The 25,019-nt window shown below is 38.3% G+C and overlaps 1 protein-coding gene across 13 annotated transcripts in view; it reads left to right on the plus strand.

Annotated features, from left to right (window-relative positions):
* Window positions 1-19,507, plus strand: part of Slco1c1 (solute carrier organic anion transporter family member 1C1) — a 43,260-nt gene extending 23,753 nt beyond the window's left edge. For 9 of the 13 annotated variants that reach the window (XM_052719559.1, XM_052719556.1, XM_052719555.1 and 6 more), the window contains 6 exons: window positions 2,978-3,173; window positions 8,811-8,976; window positions 12,093-12,277; window positions 13,377-13,441; window positions 16,544-16,661; window positions 18,476-19,507. In XM_052719559.1, coding sequence (XP_052575519.1) covers window positions 2,978-3,173; window positions 8,811-8,976; window positions 12,093-12,277; window positions 13,377-13,441; window positions 16,544-16,661; window positions 18,476-18,698 — 953 coding nt within the window. In that variant the 3' untranslated portion in view covers window positions 18,699-19,507. Of the gene's footprint in view, window positions 1-2,977; window positions 3,174-8,810; window positions 8,977-12,092; window positions 12,278-13,376; window positions 13,442-14,410; window positions 15,890-16,543; window positions 16,662-18,475 lie in introns of those variants that run through there. The other 4 variants (XM_052719561.1, XM_052719563.1, XM_052719568.1 and 1 more) reach the window with 4 other exon arrangements.
* The last annotated feature ends 5,512 nt before the right edge of the window (window positions 19,508-25,019 follow it).

Below are 25,019 nucleotides of genomic sequence, written 5' to 3' on the forward strand. Positions count from 1 at the left end.
TTACCTGTTCTTGAGCCTCATAGAATTTGAACAATTGATGTTAAGATTCATTCACGGTTCTGAATACCCATGTTTGGCTCTTTTTCACTACCATGGACTAGTTTGTGATATCAATGTACCATGAATTACTTATATTTAGTCACGTTAGTGCTGATGGTCCTTTTGATAGTTTTTTTTCTTTTGGCTACTGTAGATCACACAGCCATGATCATTCTGTGGGTATATTCATTTTCTTTGATTAGCACATGGTGTGCAAATACTAGATCATAGGCAATCTGTGATAGAGTAGATATTGCTAAGAAACATCATGGCTGAGCACATTTAAACATGCACTGAATATGTGAGTGCATGTTAATCACCCCGCATTTTTACCAGACCTTGATGTTGTAAGCCTTTTTCATTTTGATATCATTTACCCTATGACCATTTATGTTGAGTATGTCTGCATAGGCTCATTAGTCACTTCAATATTCCCTTCTACTAACTTGTTTGAGTCACTTGCCCATGTTATTTATTTATTTTGATTGGCAGTCTTTCACTTGGTAAGTTCTGGCTACTGTATATTTTTCTTGATACAAATTCTTCATTAAATATGTGTGTTGCAAGTATTTCTCATACACTTTATCTTGCTTTTTTAATTTTTCTGTTTTATTAAACATAGATTTTTTTTTTCTCAGACAATATAATCTGAATATATTTTCCCCTCCCTCTACTCCTCGTTCCTTCCTACCTGACTTGATAAGTAAGACCTTTTAATTTTGATAATGGTCATGATCATCATTTTAATTAAGCCCAATTTTTAGTCATTTTCTTTCTTGTGTTATTTTGATTCTGTTTTTAAAACTGTACATTAAGCCCCCAAATCACTGAAATGTTTTCCTAATACTTATAATATTAATATTTAATTGTTTCAGTTTTCACTTATTAGATAAATCCATTTCTAATAAAGTTTTTATATACTATGAAAGACAAGGTTCAATCAGAATAAAGAGAAAAAAATGAACAAACAAACCCAAAACCTTTTCCCAGGAATTTGCATGAAGGCCCATGTCTTTGAAGATGTGCCTGTTCCTCATTATTCAGTATCATACAACACTGCATCTGGGCACTTGATCTCTCCCATACTGGAGTCATGAATCAGTTTCTTAAAGTTCAAATTGAAACCTGTTTTTCATAAAGAAAAATTAAGAACATTATTTAGAAAGAGATGTTCATAATAGAAAATTAGGGCTGGAGAGATGGATCAGTGGGTAGAGGCACTGCCCTTGCAGAAGTTCTGAAACCTGTGGAAGATCCCTGGGATATTTTTAAACAATTTTTTCCAATTTTTTTATGGGAGGCACAGAGGTTCTTGTCCTCACAGATAAGTACTAGGGGAACCAGGAAACTTAAACACACAGGGTTGTCCCTTTGAAGGTAGATATATAACCTGTTATCTGCCCCGAAGGTTAGGAGCAGAAGTGGTTAACAGCCTGATGACCTTTGCACTATCTGTGTGGCCAAGACCACAACAGATCCTCCCTCAGACTTATCTGGAGCTTGTTTTTCTCAGTTAATCTATAGACTCAGGCCTCATAACCTCCCTGTATCCATCTCCTGCATAGTTGGGATCACACACTTGTGTCTTAGGCCTGGTCTTTCTTAAATACGAAGGGTGTACTCCCCACTCCCATGTATCATTTCGTCTTTGCCAATCTGGTAGAAATGAATACTTCTGTGTTAGATATTTTGCTAAGAGACATTCATGAATTACATCATTTCATCAACTCAACACCATTTCAGTTTCAACATCCCAAACCAGAAATAAAAAATGCCAACATGGTACCACAAGTGGGAATGTTGACTCCTGACCTTGAGTGATTGAGTGCATTCAGAATAAAAGCACACTAAAGATATTGTATAAAATTACCTTCAGACTGTGTTATAGTGCTATGTATATGATAGATAAAATTAAATTTTCTGTTGAGATATGGATCTCATCTCCAGGATATCTCATTATGCGTGTATACTCTAAAATTGTCAAAAATTCAAAAGTACATTAGTCCCAAGTATTTAGGTAAGGAATACTCAGGCTTTAATGGATAGTTGACAGTGGGCAGGTTTAGAGACATTTAGAAAATTGCCTGCAGTTGTATAGCTGCTAAGTGGCTGAACTGAAGATACCTAAACCCAGGTACCAAGGTCTCTGAGTACATACTCTCCATCACCTGGTGGGACCACTCCCTCTGCTGGTTTTAAATCACATTTGCTTGACGACTAGTGAGGTTGCATAACTCTGTGTCTAAGATTCCATTTCCTAATACCTTTAAGAAGATGTGACTAAGACAGCCAAGTGAGGGAGGAAAGAGGACTTGACTTTAGCCTTCCTACACTTCAATTGAGTCTTAATCATTGTTAATCATAATCATGAAGAAATTTCTCTCTAGAGGATAATAATATGCATACTCTTAAGATTGCAGTGAAGACCAAATGTGATAGATAGTGTGAGTACCTGGCACATGCACAAATGATTACACGTGCCACTTTAGCTGTAAGGAGAGCTTCAAAACAAGAGACTGAGAGGCTGAATCAACAAGATTTTGTTTGAGCCAGAAAATAGAAAGCAAAACATAAACAACAACAAACTTCCCTTCATTCTCTGTGCCTATTATGCTATGGATAGTGTTAAGGAACGTTAATGTCTCCCCAACTGCCACCTGATTGAGAATGCTAGTTCTGGGCATCTACCAGAAAAGATATTGTTTCATCAATTCATTCAGTATTAATGGAGTTGAATATGAGGCTCTGATACTACATTTATGCTGTTGTTAACCCATGACCTTTATTCTCATCACAAACTCTTGGTATATGTTTACCAATAATAGTAACAATATTTTCATAAGCACAGTTTAATACATCAGAACCATTGGTGGGTTTTTGCAATCACTAAGAACACATGAGTGATGCTCAGAGATCTCTTGTTTTTCTTATTCCTCAGGGCTCATCAACATTCCTGCAGTGGCCCTTGGAATATTCTCTGGGGGAATAGTTATGAAAAAATTCAGGCTGGGTGTATTTGAAGCTACAAAACTCTACTTGGGATCATCTGTCTTTGGCTACCTCCTCTTCCTCTCTCTGTTTGCCTTGGGATGTGAAAATCCTGGTGTGGCTGGACTGACTGTGTCCTACCAAGGGTATGTTCCCTCGTAACATCATTTGAGGAGATGGGATTGCTTAATTCAATTGTCAGTAGAGTTTTCTAATAAGATTAATTTTTATTTTCTAATAAGATTAATTAATATTTTAAGGCTCATAACTTATAGAAAGGAACTTTTTAATGGAATAGCTGATACTACTTAAAGCTTAGAATCTGTTATTGTCTCCCAAATTTGTAGTTTCTCCCAAATTTGAATTTGAATGTCTTATAGAAGTATAAAAATTGCTAAATCTTATGTTAGAAAATTAACCTAACAAATGAAACAATGCAATCATGGGAATACAGAGCTTGAATTCTTAGTAAAGTGATGATTTATGGGTTGAATCAATTTGGCTACAATGAATGTTCTTATTTTAAAAATTGAATAACAACTGTCTTTTAAGATTGTGGAAGTCTTAAGTAATGTCATATACATGGTAGTGATTAGCACTTGCCTGCCATAAAATTGCTTCAAGCAGTTGCCTTTTGTCCCCTCTGGACTCCTAGTTAAGTGGGTTGGTCTTTAGGCCATCCCTCCTAGTCTCTGTTGTGTTAAAAATACAGCAAAGTTCAGCAGAAAAAGTTATCTCATGGCAGCTATCTTTACCTGTCCATCTTGCACTGAGTCTGAAGAACATGAATAACTTACATTTCCTGTTTTTACCCTCATTCCTATGCCATCCCATATGTGGTAGGTGATTTAATTGTGTTGTTTCTAGCTTTTTTCTTAATGCAAGGCTGGATCTTCCAAGACCTATTTCACTATCCCATTTAAGAATCCTTCTTATCACTCCACCAGAGGGAGAGTCTGCATCCTTTCAATTATTCTACACTGTTCATCTACAGATGTTATTGAGCCTCTACCATGTACCAGAGAGGATTTAGATTAAATCTACCAGACTGCTTGAAGCCCTGCAGAGGCAGAAAGGCAGGCTCTCCAGGTCTTGTATTCATTAGTTTCAGTTTTCAATGCCTGTGACCAAATACCTAACAAGAAGCAGTTTGAGAAAGGTAGTGTTTACTTGGACTCACAGTTTGAAGGGACATATACAGGCCATCATAGAGGGGAAGGAATAGCAGCAGGTGGCCCCATGGCTTTGTGAGTGCATAGGAACTGCTTGCTCCCATCTCATCAGACCAGGAGACAGAGCTGAGACAGGAAGGAACATTGTGTTACAAATCTCAAGGCCTTCTGACCCAGTGACCTACAGATGCCACCTCCCAAAGCTTCCACAGCCTCCCCCAACACCACCACCTAGTGGTAGAGTCAAGTATTCAAGCACATAGGCTTATAGAGGATATTTTTAATCCTCTACATTTTTAATCTCTCCTATATTCTGCAGTCCTTTGACAGCCTGTTGCTCTTTCTGATCATCTGCCTTACCTCTACATTCTAGCCTCCATTTTCTTCACCAACATGACGTCTTCTGCTTGCAACTAAGCACACACTATAATTTCTCCTGTTTAAAATGGAAACAGTGAATGCAAAGTTAAATAGAAATGTATTCCTAGCAGGATTATGAGGCTGAAGAGTCCACTGGGGTCAGAAATGGACAATGAGAGTGTTAATGGTAACTATGAATTGCTTGAAGACTTTGCAGAGAATAGAAGCCTTGTGCTGTCTTTGGCTGTACCTTTTATATTCATTATAGACCAGCATGGTGGAATCGTTTGTGGTTTTCAATTTAGAAAGCATCATGAGTTTCATTTTCTAATGCATATCCTCTACACCCTTATGCAAGTTAGTTTTGCTAAACTTCTTTGAAGGAAAGTGAGTTTTAAAAAGTCAATTTGCTTCCCAAACTTAATGTCTATCAAAGGCAGATCTTGACCTTGCACACAGGCGTGACTCAAAGTATACCGTTCTTTCTGCATTATGCTGTTTCTAAGGCAAAGTGAATACATAGACAACAGCTGCAAACTTTTGAGGTTCATATTATGAATGATAAAAGATAAAATATTTTAAAGAAATAAAAGATAATATAACCATTGAGTACTAGCCTCTTCAGCAGAGTCACCTTGAGAGACTGTAGCTGAATTGCAGTCAATGCTGGCATTGTTTGGTGCATTCTGAAACTCCTTTTTCAGAATTGCTTTCCATACTCTTAAAACATCCCCCACAAATGACAAAGATTTAACCTTCGAGCATAGCTGTGCCAGTGGAAGCAATCGAAGAAGGGCAGCACCACTAGGAAAGCACCTCACTTCTCAGCACAGCTCTCTGAAAGAAGTCTCATTGGGGAATAAACACTCAAACATGTTTGTTGGAACCCTTCTTATAATTAAAATTTTAAGCCACAACCCTACTGTCAAACACATCCTTCATATAGATGTGCTTGCAATTAAAGTCTGCTCTAGATGGCAAAGTAAACATATTCCCCAGTAATGTAAAATAATTAACTTTAATGGAAAATGCTTCCCCTGAGATTGTCCTGTGTTGCTTTGTTTGAAAGGTTATTTTGATTGTAGACACCCAAGAGGTCCTTTATTGACAAGCTTGAGCTGACAGCTAAGGGAATATCTGTTTTTTAGTAAGGAGAATAATGCTGATATGAGAACAAGAATTTAGATGCAACAGGCCTGGAAGGGTCCACTCCCAGGTTTGTGACTAACAAAAAATGTGAGTTTGAGCAAGTGCCCAGTCTAACCTGACCTTCCTGATATGCATGTGAGTGGGTGGCCTCTATCACATCAAGGTTCACTGGAGGTCCAATCATCTGTGACCTTGACCTCAAAGGGCCTATGGGGACTGATGCTGGTCTTTCAAAGACATTATTGTCATTACAACTTCAGATGAAACCATTCATCTCAGCCAGCAATTAACACTTCATGTAAGAGAAGATTAAATGGTCCCAGAGGACTTCGCAGAGACCCAGTTAAATGCCCTTTTGTTCCATTTGGCGTGACCTTTGAGATGGCCCAATCCACAGCAGCCTGAGTAGATGGACTGTTACCTCAACTAAGAAATTACTGCTGTAATCATATAGGTTAGATACACATTAGAAGCAAGAGCCCAAAGCACTGGTTCTTTCTCTAAATACCTCCTTTTGATGAATGTGATTTGAATACTAACATCTTTTAAATACTAACACTAGAGAGGCTGAAGCAGGTGGTCTGAGAGTTCAAGCCACACCCAAGCTTGACCACACCGTATAGCAGAACCTAGACTCAAATGAAAAGACATTTTTTTTCTTTGATGATTCAGGTCCCATAAACCATGTTTCTAACTCTGCTATGTGCTAAGAGTTATATTTGACACTAGCAGCATAGGAATAAATAAACAAACTGATCTGGCCTCTACTGAGTGTACATTTCAAAATATTGTTTATTCATTTAAGTCTCTAAAATACCTCCATAAAAAAATCTTCATGGTGAGAGATCAACACAAAAGAAAATGAAATAAGGGAGGAAACTGAATTATGAAAGGTCTATGGGTATTACACATAACATGAAGCCAAAATGACACACCAATGGGTGAGTGCCCTGTAGAGAGACTAGAGGAAGAGAAAAAAAAGTTCAAGAAAACCAACACTTGGAAGATAAGTATTATCCATTAATATTTATAAACATCTTCCATCCTCCCAAAGTTAGTGCTTCAGAGTGTTCCAATAAATTTTTGTGGCTAAATGAGTTGTAAATTCATTGAATAATAGGGGACTCTGTAAGCAAAGATGATGAAGGATGCCACTGACCTTTGTACATGGAAGAATTGTAGCTGAAAGTTTTCCTGTGTTCTGCCCAGTCCACAGCCACTCAGACCCAAGTAAACACACAGAGGCTTATATTAATTAAAACTGCGTGGCCATTAGCTTAGGCCTACAACTGACTAGCTCTTACACTTAAACTCAGTCCATTTTTGTTAATCTATATGTTGCCATGTTTTCCATGGCTGTACCTGTGTGCCCTTGTGTGCTGCTCCCTGGATGGTGGGCTGGTATCTCCTGACTCAGCCTTCCTCTTCCCAGAATTCTCCTTGTCTGCTTATCCTATCTTCGTGCCTGGCTACTGACCAATCAGCATTTTATTAAACGAATGTACAAAAACATTATCCCCTTTTCTGTTTAATTAAAAGAGGAAAGTTTAAACTTTAATATAGTAAAATTATATATAACAAAATAGTTATCAAGCAAGAATTACAGTTACAATATCTAGTATATTTGTATTTGGCAAATTCAAAGAAAATATTCTATTTATCCTATATTTGTGAGTCTAAGGTTTTATATCTAACTTATCTTTTATCATAACTAAGGAAAATTATGACTATCTAGTCTTCAACTACATCAAAGACCTCAGAAGGATATAATATTATCTAAGTAAATAGGAAATGCTTTGTAAGCAACTTCCAAAAACCTAGAATGACAGAGACAGCTGGCTGCTTGGACTGTTACCCAAAGTTCTTCTGCAATGTTGGGGTATCCATTTTTCAGCCTACAGGCCTAGAGTCTCTCAGTTGCTTCTCTCTGTGTCCTGTAGAATGTCTGGTAATTTCTTCTGTGAAGCAGGAAACTGAAGGACCATCTCACCTTGCAAAGTTCAGTGGTCACCTTCCTATGGGTCCTGAATGTCTAGTCAATATAACATTTTGTCAAGCAGTCTAGGCAAGAACAGTTTCTTGCCCAAATGGCTATTTTTCCAAGAAGATAAACTCCATATGGAGTGTCTTCAACCCCCATCTTTCTCTCTAAAGCAAATCAGTGTTGCCAGGAGCAAACATGTCTCATTGTCCAGAAAGTCTAAGTTTTTAAAACATTTTAAATGCCATATTCTGTAGGTCTTTGAAATGTTTGAAGATTACCTACCTAATTGAATTATATCTATGTATACCTAGAAATGTATACCTAGAAAACTTAACATGACTCTAAGTTTGACTATCATAGAAGCCTAGTTATTAATCTGTATTTCTTAATTATCCATTACAATTTAAATGAGTTACATAAACATAATATCTTAATCGAGAGTAGAAATATATATACAGTATAACAAAATTAACTTTAAACTTTAAATTTGTATCAACAACTAAAATCAATAGCAATGTAAAACATTTTAAACAAGTTGCTCTTTAAAAGTAAGTTCAACAATCCATCCTTTTATCCTATCATATCTATATTTTATATTTCCATATCAGAGAATATAAAGACAAAGGATCCATGGTGCATTATTTGGAAGACATATGCAACTAGGTATAAGAAGGATATTCACTGTTAGCTGCTTTTATTCTTTACTATCAGCAATATCCATCATACTGATGTCCACACAGTTACAAAAGATAGCATGCATAATGTCATAAATATACCTTGAATTTCACTTTTCTGTCTTGTAACCATGGACCAAACCACCTTAGCTCAGAAATTCATTACAGGACCCAGGAATCAGGAGACTTTAATAAGACCTTTAAGCTAAGAAGTGGATGTGGCTAGAATGGGCAAACCTTTTAAGACATAGCTTAAGGTAGAGTCAGTTAACAGTTGCCTCATATTTAACACTTAGATGCTAAGATCTTTAACACAATTGTATTTTCAAAAGACAAACAGTTGCCAATATCACAGAATTTATATGACTCAAGAGCATTGACAGTTTTAAAATAAGATCTTGCCTGCCAAGAGGTAATATTTTATACTCTTACGTTTCTTTTCAGAACCAAACCTGTCTCTTATCATGAACGAGCTCTCTTTTCAGATTGCAACTCAAGATGTAAATGTTCAGAGTCAAAATGGGAGCCCATGTGTGGGGACAATGGGATCACATATGTGTCAGCTTGTCTTGCTGGTTGTCAATCCTCCAGTCAGAGTGGAAAGAGCATTGTAAGAAACTTCTCCTAATGTATCTGCCTATTAACTGGCTACTGTGTAGACCCATGTTGGTCCAATGGGGTCATGGGAGGTCACACAGGCAGAATCCCTTGTTCTGACCCAACCCTTGTATTTGTATATAAATGTAGGGAATTTAAAACACTCTTGTGGATCTAAAACTGAAAGAATTAAGGAAAGGATTAGTAATGAATCAGGTATAACAACATTCATAATTGTTTAGTCTACATCTCTCATTATATTGTGAAAATTATTAGCCCAGAATAAGAAAGTCCCAAACATATTATATCACTTTTAAGATCTACTTTAGGATCTGTGTCCCCTGATCTCAAAGTTAGTAGATACAGGAGGTTTTAGGAACAGCACAAATATGGGGGGTTAAGAGATATCTGTATGTGAAGATATGGATCCAGGGACGCAGAACTGATTCCAGGGAAGTTGATGGTTTTGAAGCAGCTCTGCTTGATCAAGAGTAGATGGTCTGAGCTGCCGAGTTGCTGTAGAGTGGGAATGGAGTCAGAACTCCAGGTAGGAAGCTTGCTCAGTCTGTCCAGGTATTTGAGACAAATGACTTGAACTGCAAGCATTTATTCTCCACAGTTGTAGAAATGAAGTCCAACTGAAAGAGCCAGTGGGTCCAGTGCAAGATGAGGGCTGACTACCTGGTTTGCAGATGTCCTCAGAGCAGAAGGCATAAAGGAAGGACAAGGTGTCTGTAGCAGTCGGCTTTTTGTCACTCTCACAATTCCCTGAGAGGAAGCATTGAAAGAGAGGAAAGTGCTTTTCAAGAGTAACTTTTCAGTGTCTTCGGCCATGGACCTTAGGCTTGCTATTTCTGGACCTGTGGTGCTTCAGTTTACCTTGCAGGGAACTGTGTGATAGACACCATCAACCTCACACTGAACTGGAAGGGAAAGGGGATCAGAAGGCAGGCTGCATCTTTCTAAGGCCCTCCTCAGTGACAGCTTCCTCCAGCTAGCCCCTTCTTCCACTTTGACCACCTCCAATAATACCACCATATTAAGAATTTATCAAAGAATTAACCTATTGATTAATTCAGAATCCTCATGATCTAGTCTTTTCCACAAATCCCTGTCAATTGGAAACCCAATCCCCAGTACTGTTCAAACTTTAAAGTGTGTTTTTTTCTTATATGGACACTAATTCCTGAAAATGTTATCTTCCTGACCTTCCAAAGGCCTTACCTCCATATCTCACTGCACAGGAGCAGTGAGGTAAGTAAACTGGGATGAGCATTCAGTGCATAACTGAAACTAGCTGTGAAGAACTTGATGTCCTTCAGTCATTAACAGACTCCCCTCTCTAATCCCATCTTGGCATTTCAGGCCAAATGCTGTCTTCCATAAAAACTGAACAGCACAAATATATTTAAATATAATTATTGGCTAGTTATGAATGCTTAGCCCAACACATTTGAGAACATCCCAGATGACAGTGAGACATGGGAACAAATAACAGCAATCAAACAAGATCAGGATTAGAACTAATATATATATATAAATATATAAATATATTAATATATATATTAATTATGTCAACTTTATTTCATTCTTTATTTGCAAATTCACTCTTCAGTGATGAAAATGACAATTTGTTGTCTTAGTTAGTATTCCCATTGCTATGATAAAGTACCATGACTTGGAGAAGAAAGGGTTTATTTCACTTATGCTTCCACATCACAGTCCATCATCCAAGGAAGCCAGGGCAGGAACTCAAGGCAGGAACCTAGAAGCAGGAACTGAAGCAGAGGCCCTAAAGGATGGCTGCTTATTAGCTTGCTCCCTGTGGCTTGCTCATTCTCCTTTCTCATACAATGCAGAAACCCCTGCATAAGGGTGAAAATCCACAGTGGACTGGGCCCTCCCTTATCAATCACTAATTAAGAAAATGCTTTACAGACTTGCCTACAGCCCAATATTATGAAGGCAATTTCTCAGTTATAGTTTTTTCAGATAACTCTGACTTCTGTCAAGTTGAAAAAAAAAAACTAGGACTCTTTTAATGTATGATACAAATAGATAATAAATATCATGAGATTCTCATTTCATAAATAAACTGCACAGAATTACATCTTCATATTCAAGATTTAGTTCACTTTTATGCATAAAGATTTAGTTCCCTTTTATGCATAAGGATTATTTTCCCTAAAAGACAATGTAAATTCTTCCATATCTTCTAATTCTGCTCGTTTATTTAATGATTTTTTTTTTCTTAAATACTGAAAGTGAGGTCAATTTTAGGCTCTGGACATGTAGTGGTGACAAGATAGGGTGATCTTGCTTTCATAGAGGTTATATTCTAGTAGAGAGATGAAGCTTAAAGATAAATAGCCATGTACATAGTGACTGAGACTGAATCAGGATACCAGAGCAGACAGACGGGCTGTGGTTTAGAAGGGGAGGTCATGAAACTTCTCTCTAAAGAAATCTCTAAGTAGAGAAAGGAAAGCTGAACAGGCAAGAGGAAACTTTCCTGAATGGGGAGTAACAGGACCATGAGATATAGATGAATTTGCTGTGTTCAAGCTGGGGAGGGGTGGTTCTAGGACAAAACAGACCTGCAAATTCGCCATTGTGGGAGCCATTTGTGTCAACAAAGCAGAGGTTAATAGGGGAGATTGTTGACCAATGAGATCAGGGTGAGATCTGGGAGCTACATGATAAGAATGGATAATTCACTACAGCGATTTGGGATTCTTACAAATGTGTAAGGAATCCTAATTTCAGGGTTGAGGGCAGTGAGAGAATTTGAACGTTCACTTGGTTACTATGTGGAAAGCAGATTGTGGTTGGTGAGAGTTGAAGTAGGTTGAGCACAAAGATAACCATGACAATAATCAAAGCATGAAATAGTAGTGACAGTCATGTGTAGACTGTAGGTCACTATTTAAACAGTGAAATACTCTATTAGACTTTACCTTAATATATGTTGATATATTAATATGTTAATATATGTTAATATAGCAAAAATATTTCCCATTGCTCATGTAATACATATATATTATATTAAAAAGTATTTAAAAGAAAAATGTAACTTCTGATTTAATTAAATGTATCTCAATAATTGGACTTTTCTCTACTGTGTTACAGATATTTTCTAACTGCACTTGTGTAGGACTTGCAGCCCCTAAGTCAGGAAACTGGTCAGGCATGATGGGCAGGTGTCAGAAAGATAACGGATGTCCCCAAATGTTTCTGTATTTCCTTGTGATTTCAGTCATCACGTCATATACGTTATCTCTAGGTGGCATACCTGGGTATATATTACTCCTGAGGTGAGTGTTGAGTCTTCCTCACTCCAACTTTATTATCAAATACAACATATACTCTTCTCTGTGGCCATGATTCTTGATAGCTTTTTGAAACAATTGGCCCCAGCCCCTAATTCCACTGTCAGATGAGCCCACTTTAGGTTTTTGTAGCTGAATAGAGTTTTCTTAGTTCAATATATTTGTAAACCCTTGATCTAGAGCAATGTTAAAACCTACATCATTGAAGTTTTACACTAAACACCATTTGGGGCTTCTGATGTTGGAGTCAGGATTAATAACACAGAAAAAATGTACCTTCCATAAAATGTATGTAATAGACAATTGTGAAATACTTTAAAGGTATGTTTAATAACATGGTGTTTTGAACTGGACTTTTTAATCTATAGGCTATTATTTTTTACACATTACTGCTAAGACTGGAATTTTCCATGATGGTGTTATGTTTTTTAATCAACTCTAATCTACGAATATTATGTGAATGACTCAAAACAATTTTATATACAAGACCCTAAAATATGCATTCCTTTGTATATTTTAATTAGAATATACATTTTAAATAATTATTTAAATACAAGTTAAGCATTGATTTCTGGTAGATCATGTATTTTAAAATGTGAGGATTTTAAATTTTGTATCTCTCTTTTACATAAAATTAATGAAATTAAAGAATAATGATTAGATAATCATGACCAGATTAAAGGTTGTATGAAAAGGTGCTTGTGTGTGTGTGTGTGTGTGTGGTGTGTATACATGTACATGTTTGCATGTGTATAATGCACACTCGTGTGGGTGTGCACTCTTGAGCAGGCCCTAGACTGATGTTGGCAATCTCCTCAAATGTTCTTCCAGTGCCCTTCTACCTTATTCCTTGAAGCAGCATTTCCTAGTCAGCACTTATGTTAGTCTTATTAGCTATCTCGCTCTGATGATTGCCTGCCTCTGATTTCTCAGGCTGGACTAACAGCCAGGTTACCAAGTCCACTCAATATTTATGTGTGTTCTGAGTGTCTGAACTTCAGCCTCCATAGTTGTGTGACAAGTGCTTTAACCATTGAGAAATCTCTCAGGCCATATTTTCTAAATGGTGCTTTTCCTATTTTAGGTGCATTCAACCACAACTTAAATCTTTTGCTCTGGGTATCTACACTTTAGCAATAAGAGTTCTTGGTAAGTATAATCAAAAGGACATTTTTTTCCTTCTCTTTCTAAAACATTGTCTGTGTGTGTGTGTGTGTGTGTGTGTGTGTGTGTGTGTGTGTGTGTGTGTGTGTGTGTTTATATTGGTTTATTGTCAGGGGCCCCAGAAGTGTCATGGACATTGGGAAATAATCCATGGAAGGTGAAGAATGAAACTTGGGTCAGCACTACTTTAGCAGCTTCTGGATCAAAACTTCCAGCATCTGACCTCATGGTTTATTTTTCTTACACATTTAAGCACAGTAAAACTTGGGGGGAAAGTCTCCACAATCATCACAAGAAAGCTTCAGGGACAGCTACATTGAAATCCCCTGGCAAGCTATCAAAGCACCTGTAACCTTACCAAGAATGAGTCCTATTGGCTGATGAACAGCACTCAGGGTAAGGGCCTAAGAAGGAAGGATCTGTGATAAGCATAAGGATAGATTCTGTTGATGGAGGATTCAAAGTACATGGGCCTTTTTCATAAAGAAAGATTCCACTCACTGAGAGACAAAGCTCAAGGTAAGGGCCTAAACCGTGCTCCCAGTTTTGGGGCATTCAGGAAGGCTGGCTCCATAAAATAGCAAAAAGATCACCAGGTTGTTAGACTACATCCACTCAGGTTCTTCCAACGCTTTCTTTAAACTGAGCCTCCTACAGTTTATACTGATGCACAATTTCAAATGAGTATGGACTTCCTGGCACGTCACTGTTTAAGGACCATAGCTTATACTCTTCTACAGGTACAAATGTCATCATTTTGTATGACCACAATACATTGTCACAGTCAAGAAATTTGGTACCAGTGTGTTATTGTATCTTCTATATATTACACAATTGAATTTAATTCACTATAATGATGTCCTTCTACACTCTTGTTCCAAAGTGAGTGGAAGGCCATGTACTACATTTAGCTACCCTTGTCAGCCTCTAATAATCCTTCCTTTTTGTATTTAGGCAAGTCTGTCATCTTTATGGCTACTCTTCATTTGCATTTACCTGGTTGTTTTTGTAAACAGTCAATAAAATATTTCAGGTGAGAACTATATAGGTGACACTGTGTGTCATTTTGCCCATTCTGTCCTGAAAGCTGACTTTAGGGTAGACTATCACTGGATAATGGCCTCTTGGTGAAAGTGAGGGCCATAACCGTCTCCACAATACAGATCATTTGTCAATAATAAGTGATCTGTGAGATGACGTCATTATTTCATTTCTGCCATATGTTTTGCCTGAAGCTGAAATGACTATAATTGAATCGAAATTAAATCAATTATGTCATGACTATTTATAAAACTTCAATGGAATTTTAAGCAGACAACATTTTAAAAGTAGTTCCTGTTTGTTATCAAAGGCCTGTTTGTCATGATGGTGCCATGAATACATTAGGATGACTTTAGTAAGAGTACACTCTTTTGTGTAACTGTATGCTGTGATTTGAATATGAAATGTGCCCCGGGGGTTTCATTTGTTTGAGTGTCAGAAACCAAGCTGATGTCACCATTTGGAAGGTTGGGGTACCTTTAGGAGGGGAGACCTAGCTGGAGGAGGGTATCTCTGATGGAGGGGGGGCTTGAGGTCGATAACTTGTCAATTTCTAGCCAGAGTTTTCTATGCTTCTTGGCATAGCCGTTTACCAAGAATGCCCTTGCTACATGGACCAAGCCCTTGGCATGCTTTCCCCACCATGGTTCATTCAAATACCTTGAACTATTCCTTTGTTAGGTGTAAAAATGTTGGCGACTCATAAACAACAGCAACAATGGTGCAAAACAGATGTTAATAGACCATCTGATTGCAATACATAAAACAGAAATGAAGCTGTGAACTCATTTCAATCCTTCCAGAAAACTTTTGTTGGAATTTGTTGGTAAGAATTATCTTTTCTCCCTAGAAAGGATTGTGCCCTCAATAATCAGTTACTGAGCAACGATGAGCACTACAGCCCAAGTAAGAAAGGAACTTCCTGTGCCTGCATAGTTTGTGTTCTGGCAGAGAACACAATTAAATAAGCTGTTCCAAGAGCGTTAAGGGTTTGTGAAAGGGAACAAGTACTGTAGGCTGGTGAGCAGAATTAATACACTTTAGGTCATAGGAACGGCCCTTTCTGAAGGGAATCACTTAAACTGAGACTCAAAGGGTATGTGTGCATTAAGAAGAGGGGGGCAGGGAGGCAGGATGGTGGTGCAAGTTTTTAATCCCAGCACTTGGGAGGCAGAGGCAGGAGGATCTATGTGAGTTGGAGACCAGCCCAATCTACAGAGCGAGTTCTAGGACAGGCTCCAAAACTACACAGAGAAACCCTGCTCAAAAAAACCAAAAAAAAAAAAAAAAAAAAAGCGGGGGTGGGGGGAGATAAGAAAAGTCAAATTGTTTCAGAGAAAGAAAGTTACTGAAGGCAGTAGGCAAGAGGACAGAGTATTTTAAGCATCAAAAGACATTCAATAAAACTGAGATCCAAAATATAAGCCAATGAATATGACCTTAATGAGGCCAGAAATGTACTGTTTGGTCTTGGAACAAACACCTTAGGCAATTATCTATGTGGTTATTTGCATAGTAAATAGGTAAGAGAGTGCTAAGGTGATTGGCAAAAGGAATCTTTAGCTATTGCTTTTATTGGGAGTGGGGTTGCTAGGAATTGAACCCAGGGCCCTGAAGTATGCTAGGCAAATTATCTACTAGTGAGCTGTACACATACCGTTGCTAAGCTTTACATTACAGCAGTACAGAGAAGAGAATAGACACCCAAGTAGAGATTTTACATGACTTGGGATGTACTAAAAATGAGCGAGGGGCTCAAAGATGGCATCCAAGCTCCTCGCCCTGGCCACTCGGTGAGTCAGTCGAGGGAGAAGTTGTGTTCACATTGAGTGTAATGCATCAGGAGATGTGTACATGGAGGTATACTAATGAGAGTTACTGCATGAGTCCAGAGCTTGGGACCAAACACTGAGCCATAGAAAGAGGTCTCTGTGAGAAACTATGGCTTTTTGTCTCCCAAGCAGTGATTACTGGGCTCAAGGTAAGTGGTTCTATGTCACCATTCATGACCAAAAACTTAGATGCAATCATTTGTGTTTCTTGCAGCAGGAATCCCAGCTCCTGTGTATTTTGGTGTTTTGATTGACACTTCATGCCTCAAATGGGGATTTAAAAAATGTGGAAGCAGAGGCTCCTGCAGACTGTATGACTCACATGCTTTCAGGTACCATGTCAAACACATTCCCAGATCTCTGTGCTGCTACATCACATTTTATGCAACATCACTGAAACCTAGAATTTCTTATGTAATTTCCATGTTTATAAGATAAATCAACCAAAAACTGGGAGCTGTTTCATATACAATTCTATTATTTGATATTTGACTTAAGATATATAGTTCCCAGTGTTAACACTCAATTTCATTTTAACTGTCATCATTATTTTATTCTTAATTTTTAAGTTATTATACAAAGTAATAGATTTAATGAATTTTACACACATGTATCATTATACTTTGCTCTAATTTATGTCCCTCTCAAATAATCATTTTTTAATATGATGAAAATTAGTCAGATAAAATGCCTCACACCTGGAATCCCAGAATTTTAGGGGGCTGACAGAAGAGAACTAATGCTCCCTTGAGCCCTTGAGATCAGCCTGAGCTATATAATATGTTCTTGGCTAACCTGAATCTACAGAGTGAGCAACCCTGCCTTATCTCACACACACACACACACACACACACACACACACACACACACATATACACACACACACACGTGCATATACTCATGAGCACACACATATGACAAATGATGAAAATTTCTAGAATATAATGACATTTCTGAAAGTTTTTGCACATAAATGGCAAGACATTCCCTGAAACTCAGATGCATTTAAATTTAGGTCACATTCTGGGTTTAATTCTATTCTTTTTTAAACTGAGCCAAACTGTACCATTTACGTCAGCACTAATCCCCTGGGCAAGATCTGGATTTGGCTCTCAATCCGTCCGGCTCTTATTGCCAAGCTGATGTTCAATTATTCCAGTACTTGAAATGCATAAAAGTAAAAAGCTTCCTCTGTGTGGGTGAGCGTGTCTAGGGTGGAGAGCGTGGTTTTCTCATTACGGTATCATTCAGTCCTGTTCATCAAACCTTTATTCTCCTTATTGCTTAAAGCCATACTCCAATGGCTTAAGACCAGGGACTTCCTTTTTTTCAAAGACTTACAAGCTGAACACTTTGTATTAAAGAAGTAAAGCTGAGTCTCCAGCATCTCAGTTGAATGTGAATTAATCAGACCATCTCAAATAAGATAGGTTTAATAGACTTTGATGTTTATGTGTAAAGGGTTTTTGGTCCATGACCCAGGCCAGTTTGGGGAGTATGATTTGGCGTCTGCTCTCATTTGCTGAGACTAAGTATTCACTGTAATGTGCCAGTTGTGTGAGGTGGAGACTGTGAGAGCATTTACTATGTGACCAGGACAAAGCTTAAAGCCTGTCCTTCTGTGTTCTTCTGGTACTAAGACTTCTGAGGCAAGAGAGCAAACTGAGCGTCAGGCGCATTTTCAGGCAGTTCTGTGCCACAAGAATTCTGACCCCTCCTTCAAATTACTTGCTGCAGCCTTTCCTTGGAATGTGTGAGAGGAATATTTGAGGCAGGATCACCACATAACTTAGTCAAACCTAGATACTTTGGAAAGTGAAAGAGATTCTTTTAAAATTATACTTAGTACAGCAGTAGCCTAACTGGGACTGCCCTGAGCAAGCAGGAAGATGGCTGCCCGACTTCAGGAACTCCTTACAGAGGAAATGGAGTTTATTATATCATTTGCAGTAACTCGGAATGACAATACTACTAAGAAATACAGTAGCAAACGGCTGGTAGTAGGTCACCAGTGTTCATAGCCACAGGCCTACTCTAAATCTGTGTCCTTCAAGAGAGTCATCATCACACTATTAGAACCTTCAGTTTGTTTTATTTCAAGTTGAGTAGTTGCAATAATTATAACCGAGATTCTCTCCTCTTTTAGACACATATACCTGGGACTGACCACACTCCTCGGTACAGTGTCCATTTTCCTAAGCATGGCTGTACTTTTTGTTTTAAAGAAAAAGTATGTTTCAAAACCCAGCAGTTTCATAACCACCAGAGACAAAACAGTGGTGTCTTCAAGCTTCAAGATGGAAACATGTGCTGCAAGGGATCATGTGCTGCAGCCCAAGTACTGGCCAGGCAAGGAGACACGACTTTAGAAAAGTCATGAAAAACAAGCAAACATGGAGGTCATTTTATCCAATGCATGAAAATTCTGTAAACAAATAAAATTATAATCAAAAGGGCTTCAACATGTAATTTTTTTCTCCTTTCAAAAGTATGTCTGCTTTTGTATTTTACTCTAAGCATTAGATGACAGAACTCTAATAAATATCACTAAACATCGAAGATATAGATGAAAAATGATTTTAAAACCTTTAAACTTATTTATACATTCACTTTAATTATTTTCTTATTTCTGCTTTGTTCTGCATTGTGTCCATTGATAAGTAAAATGTATTCCTGGGAAAAATTGTCTCTCATGTCTGATTATGACATGTCATCTCTAAATTGAATCATTTTGGGTAGTTCCTAAGGAGGGCCTTCAGTTTTAGATCCTCTTGGAATGCAGCAATTGATACAGAAAAGATTCATCATGACAGAGTGGTCTTGGAAGACTATTTTAATTTATTAGTTCCCCCACTAATCATTTATATATGTTCATTGTGACATTAGAAGCATCCATGGTTGCATTGTCATTAATGTCATCGTGCTTTATTTTCTATGCAATGAATTAAAATATTTCTAAAACAAATGCTATCCATATTTCTATGTATGTAGGCAACTCTCTACTTAGATGCAAGGCGTATTCACAAAATATATTTAAAGGTTAAGTTTGGGGTGTGTGTGTACCTGGGAGGACTGGGAAGTAAGCATGACCAGAGTACATTATGGGAAATTCCCAAATAATCAATAAAAATATCATGGTGGAAAAATGTAGCATTACAGATACTACAAATTGCACATATATCTGTGGTACTATGCATTACTGTGTAGTGTATCTGTGTTATATAATGTCTGTGTTTGCCATACATGCACTGTATAGTTTATCTGTAGTTTAGATATAAAGCAGTCAGAGAGTTTGACCCTCCAAGGGCTCATTTTCACCCTGTTGAGATTGTAGGCTCTAGATTCCATTTGTTTGTCCTAGTTTTTTTTTTTTTTTTTTTCAACTTGATACAAGCTAATGTCATTTGGGAAGAGGGACTCTCAACTGAGAAAATTCCTCCATAATACTAGCCTATAGGCAAGTCTGTGGAACATTTTCTTGATTAATGATTGATGTAAAAAAGTCCATCCCACCTGGGCTGGTGGTCCTGAGTTCTGTAAGAAAACAGACTGAGCAAGCCACGAGGAACAAACCAGTAAGCAGCACTCCTCTGTGGCCTCTGCATCAGCTCCTGCCTCCAGGTTCCTACTTGGAGTTCCCACCCTAAATTCCCTCAGTGATGGAGTGTGACCTGAGAATTATAAGGTAAAATAAACTCTTTCCTCCACAAAGAGTTAAGTTTCTGAAAATCAAAAATACTTGTGGTTGTTATCCTTATAAAGTGAATGGATAAGTAGTATTAAGGTTGGGTGTGTTGTCTTCGGTGTCTAGCTGGCACTTACCTGACAGGTTGGGAAGATTCCACCAGGTAAGCCTCTGTGACTCTCCATTGGAAACCTTCAGTTCAGACACTTCCTCTCCCCTGGCATTTTGGCGATCCTCTGACTGTAGTTAGTGAGTTTGGCAGTCCACACTCTAATCTTAAAGCCATTACCTCTGTTTTTCTTCCTCCACCATCATCTAAGGAACACAAAGATAAACCAGAGATCCTTGTAAAGAGGCAGCATACCCAGAAGCTTACAGTCTGAGCCAGTCAGCCTTCTGTAAGTCCTGGACAGTCCAAAGACCAGGTAGTCAGGCTAAGAAAGTAAGATTGGGGGTATCTCAGTGTGAGTGAGACTGTGGAGTGCCTTGGATGCAAAAGGGGATGACACATACATACCAAGGGAATTTTCAAAGCTGCATGAGGAATCCATCATCATGACACATCAGTCATACTAAAACCTGATTCATCTTCACAACACTAATGATACCAAAATCTCCATTTAGTGAAGGGTATGGCAAAGCTGAAAGAGGTTCCATAAATTGCTCAGCAATGGAGAAGCATAGTCGAAATGAATTTCAGTTCTACCTAAAATTGGCTTTCCACCGTATCAGCCTGACCCGATAACATGTTCTATGACAGGTGTTCCTATCATTTGTAATGTCTCAGAATTATTTTATTCCATTTGTTTCCATTCCCTCAGCCATCATCTTCGTGTGTATATTCCAACATCATACAGATAACCAGCAGCCGTTATAAGCCACAGAATGAATTTAGTTAGCATGTTGAGTTTTTGTTTGTTTGTTTTGTTTTTCCCAAGTGGTGTGTCTTGTGTTTGGAATAGTCAACTTTCAATAGATAGATCCAAAACATGCTATTTAAACTTAAGTCAGTTGATCAAGGACAGGGCTTTGGAGACTTGTACTTTAAATACAATTCTTTATAAAAAAAATTCTTACTTTTATTTATTTGTTGGGTCAAAGACATGCTGTGGGATACATGTGGAGGTGAGAAGATAGTTTGGGGGAGGTGGCTCTCTCATTACAACATGTGGGTCCCAGAACGGAATTTGGGTCGTAAGTCTTGGCAGCAAGCACCTCTAGCCACTGAGCCATCCCACCGACCCTTGACATGCAACTTAAAGTAACTTTTAGAACAAACAGAAAACATGAATAGGACACTCCCAAGAAGCCTGTGTGTTTGAAATTCTGCACAGAGCAGAAGTCCAACAGGAAGGCACCAATTTAAATCATAGTTGCTTTGCTCATACAGTGAAAGAATCAAATGGTCCAAGTATGGCTTTCAGCTGCCTTTCCTTGTCTCTTTACATATCAGTTTCACAAATATGAATGGGAAATGATGGAAAGATTGAGAATGAGTGGGCTGGAGAGATTGCTCAGTGGTTAAGAGCACTGACTGCTGTTCCAGAAGACTCAGTTTCAATTCCCAGTACCCACATGGCAGCTCACAACTGTCTATTACTCCAAGATCTGACACCTCACACTCACATACATGCAGGCAAAATACCAATTCACGTAAAGTAAAAATTAAAAAAGATTGAGAATGAGGAAGAGAAATGTCCTTTAAAACACAGCCATGTTGGGTCGTGAGAGGTGGTTGAGGTGGTTCAGTGGTTACAACACTTGATGCTCTTCACAGGAACCAAGTTTGGTTCCCAGTCCCTATGGTGATATTTTATTTGTATTAAAATGTTATTTGTATGTTAATAAATAAAGTTGCCCGGGGATCAGAGCTATTAGCAAGCCATAGGAAAGCAGGGCAGTGGTGGCGTACGCTTGTAATTCCAGCACTTGGTAGGCAGAACTGGGTAAGTCTCTGTGTGTTCAGGGATACAGCCATTATTGGATACACATGCCTTTAATCTTAATACCAATCATGGAAAACCTGGAGGCCTATACAGACAGGCCGTGAGGAGGCGGTCATGTGGTTGGGTTTACAACCAATGAGAAGGCAGGACAGGAACTCTATAAAATGACTTTAACACAGGGGTAGCTCTGGTTCGGAGAGGTAGGACCACCACAGGAGGAAGGGTAAGGTTTTAGCTCTTAGCTCTGACCTCTTGGTTTTCTTCTTTGCATTGGTTCTGTGTTTCTTATTTAATAAGAAGGTTGGTTACATCTACAAGTCCCCATATCTGGAGGTTCACAGCTGTAGGGTAATCTGATGTCCTCTTCTGATCTCAGCAGGTACCCGTACCCATGTGTGCATACACATGCATCACACACACACACACACACACACACACACACACACACATACACAACCTTTGTCATTTTATTGAAATTATAACAACAGAATGTTTTATATTTTTGCTGATTTTGAAAATTTAAATAGACCTTTGTTCTGGTAAAGAGGTCTATGTCCACTAGGCTGCTGTCCTGCCAGCTCCTGAGCAGGAAACCTTTTCACTGTTGACTGTATCCATCTGACTCACGATAAAGGGTAAATGGTGGAAGTCAGTATCCTTCTCCAACTTGTCTTAATATTGATTCAAATCTCTCACCCTAGCTCCCACATCCTCTTCATTTTTCATTTTTTTTGTAGCAACACCCTAACATATAACTTCTTTGCAGGTAAGTCTTTCAACAAAATCTTAATTAATTTACTCTTGAGTGATTTGGAAAATAGAACCATGTGTAGCATGAATCTTAAAGAGTCTTATTAATAAGAACAAACCCAGTTTTTGGGGTGAAGCTGGAAGATCAGAGAGACAGAACAAGCCATAGCTAACCTCACCTGGTCAACTTCTCAGCTGATCTTGTTTCCTCAGGCTGGAAGCCTCTGTGTCCTCATCCCAATGGCTCTCAGCTGAACTGTGCTGCTCAAAGCCTAAAAGCTTAACCAGCCAAATGCTTCTAGTTTCTGGTCTTCATGCCTTATATATCTTTCTGCTTTCTGCTATCACTCCCTGGGATTAAAGGCTCACTTCTTGGGATTAAAGGTGTGTGTCACCATGCCTGGCTGTTTCCAGTGTGGCCTTGAACTCACAGAGATCCAGAGGATTTCTACCTCTGGAATGCTAGTATTAAAGGTGTGAGTGCCACCATTTAGCCTTTGTATCTAGTAGCTGTTCTGTCTCTAACCCCAGGTAAGTTTATTAGGGTGCACAATATTTTGGGAATACAATACCACCACAACCATGTTTTTGATAAAAAGAAGTACAGATAACTAGGGAATGCTAAGAGCAAGAGAAATAGCCTATATAGGGAAGAGCCCAATTGATTACATAATAAGAAGAAGCAAGATTTTATGTGTAATCATCAATTCAACAGACTGCAGAATTTTATCTATGGAACTCGGCTCTATGGCATAGGAAGTATCATTAAGTGGAGGGATGAATTTATTAGAAAAAATTCAGATATTTTATAGTAAACTCACACCTAACAGAGGTAAGCAGACATTCTGAGCTATCCAAAATACACTTTTTAAAACCAAACCCATGGTTAAAGCCACAAGGAGAACTTCTGTGACCATTATTAACATTTAAGATTTTCTGCTTGAACTCGTATATAAAGAAGACTAGGGAATGAGTTAATGCTGACTTGAGAATAATTGAGAATTACTGTCATGTTTACAATGTGGAGAACAACTGTGGGTGTAATCTTTACTTTAAGCACTCTGTGTGCTGAGTGCTTTAGACATTCTCACCTTGAAGGGTCAAAATAATAGTTTCTGTTTTGCATTGTTTCTGATATTTTCGCAAGGAGAACCTGAGGGGCTGGGGATGTAGCTCAGTTGGTAGAGTGCCTGCCTAGCATGCATGAAGCCCTGGGTTCGGTCACCAGCCCTGCATAAATTAGACATGGTGACTCACATGTGTAATCCCAACACTCAAGGTCATCCTCTGAGACATGTTGAGTTCTGGACCAGCCTGAGCTACACAAGACTCTGATTCAAAATAAAAGAAAATAATAAAAATATAGAAATGGAGACTAGGAGAGAGTTTTGTTGATTTGGCCCAAATCAACAGGTTTTAGCAGTTGATAAAGCCAAGATTTAAACTAAGGTTTACAAGAATTAGTGATGTTGCTTCTGCGTTAACCCCCATCCTAAGCCCCTAGTATTCTATAACTCCATAAAACATCAATTTTGTGTAACCAAACTAGAAAAGTTTAAGGAAACTGAAACCTGTACAAGGTTAATAAGAGTCAGATGAGGTTATTTGAAATAATAAATAAGTCTTTTGGCTCAATGCCATTTCTACTTCTTGGGGGCAAAAGCTTCTAACCAGGTTACTTTCTATTTTTGATGGCCATATTCCCATCCTTTGAATTTCTTTCATGTGTCTGGGTGTCATGAGTACATGTATGTCTATGCACTGCGTGTGCAGTGCCCAGGCAAGACCAGAAGAGAGTGAGTGTCAGATTCCTTACCACTGGAGTAACAGATTATAGTGAGCCAACATGGGGGTGTTGGGAATTGAACTCCAGTCCTCTGGAAGAACAAACAGTGCTCTTAACCACTCTGACATCTCTCCAGCCTCTACTTTCCATTCTTAAATAGCAATGCCCATGTTACTTACTTAGATGTTATCATTGCACATTTTTCAGATATCACATTATAGCTGTGCTGTTTGTTCAATAGCATCAACAGTATTATATATGCTACAATTTGGAGGTGACTTGGCATATCCACCAAAATAGGCATGCTGAAAGCATGGTCCTTTTTATTTATTTATTTTTTTTGATAATGTTAAGAAGAGGTAGAGCCAATGAAAGGTGATTGAGGAAGTGGGGACAGGTATAGTGTGCTGTCATTACTGACCAGGTCCCCTGGTGTCCTGCTCATGGTCTGTCCACCAAGAACTGCCACAGTGAATTCACTAGAGTTGAAGATCAAGGCATTTGAAGTTTAAGCTTCATTGAA

This window comes from Peromyscus californicus, unplaced genomic scaffold (assembly GCF_007827085.1).
Source record: "Peromyscus californicus insignis strain IS unplaced genomic scaffold, ASM782708v3 Scaffold_6__1_contigs__length_162567912, whole genome shotgun sequence".
NCBI classification, from domain to species: Eukaryota; Metazoa; Chordata; class Mammalia; order Rodentia; family Cricetidae; genus Peromyscus; species Peromyscus californicus.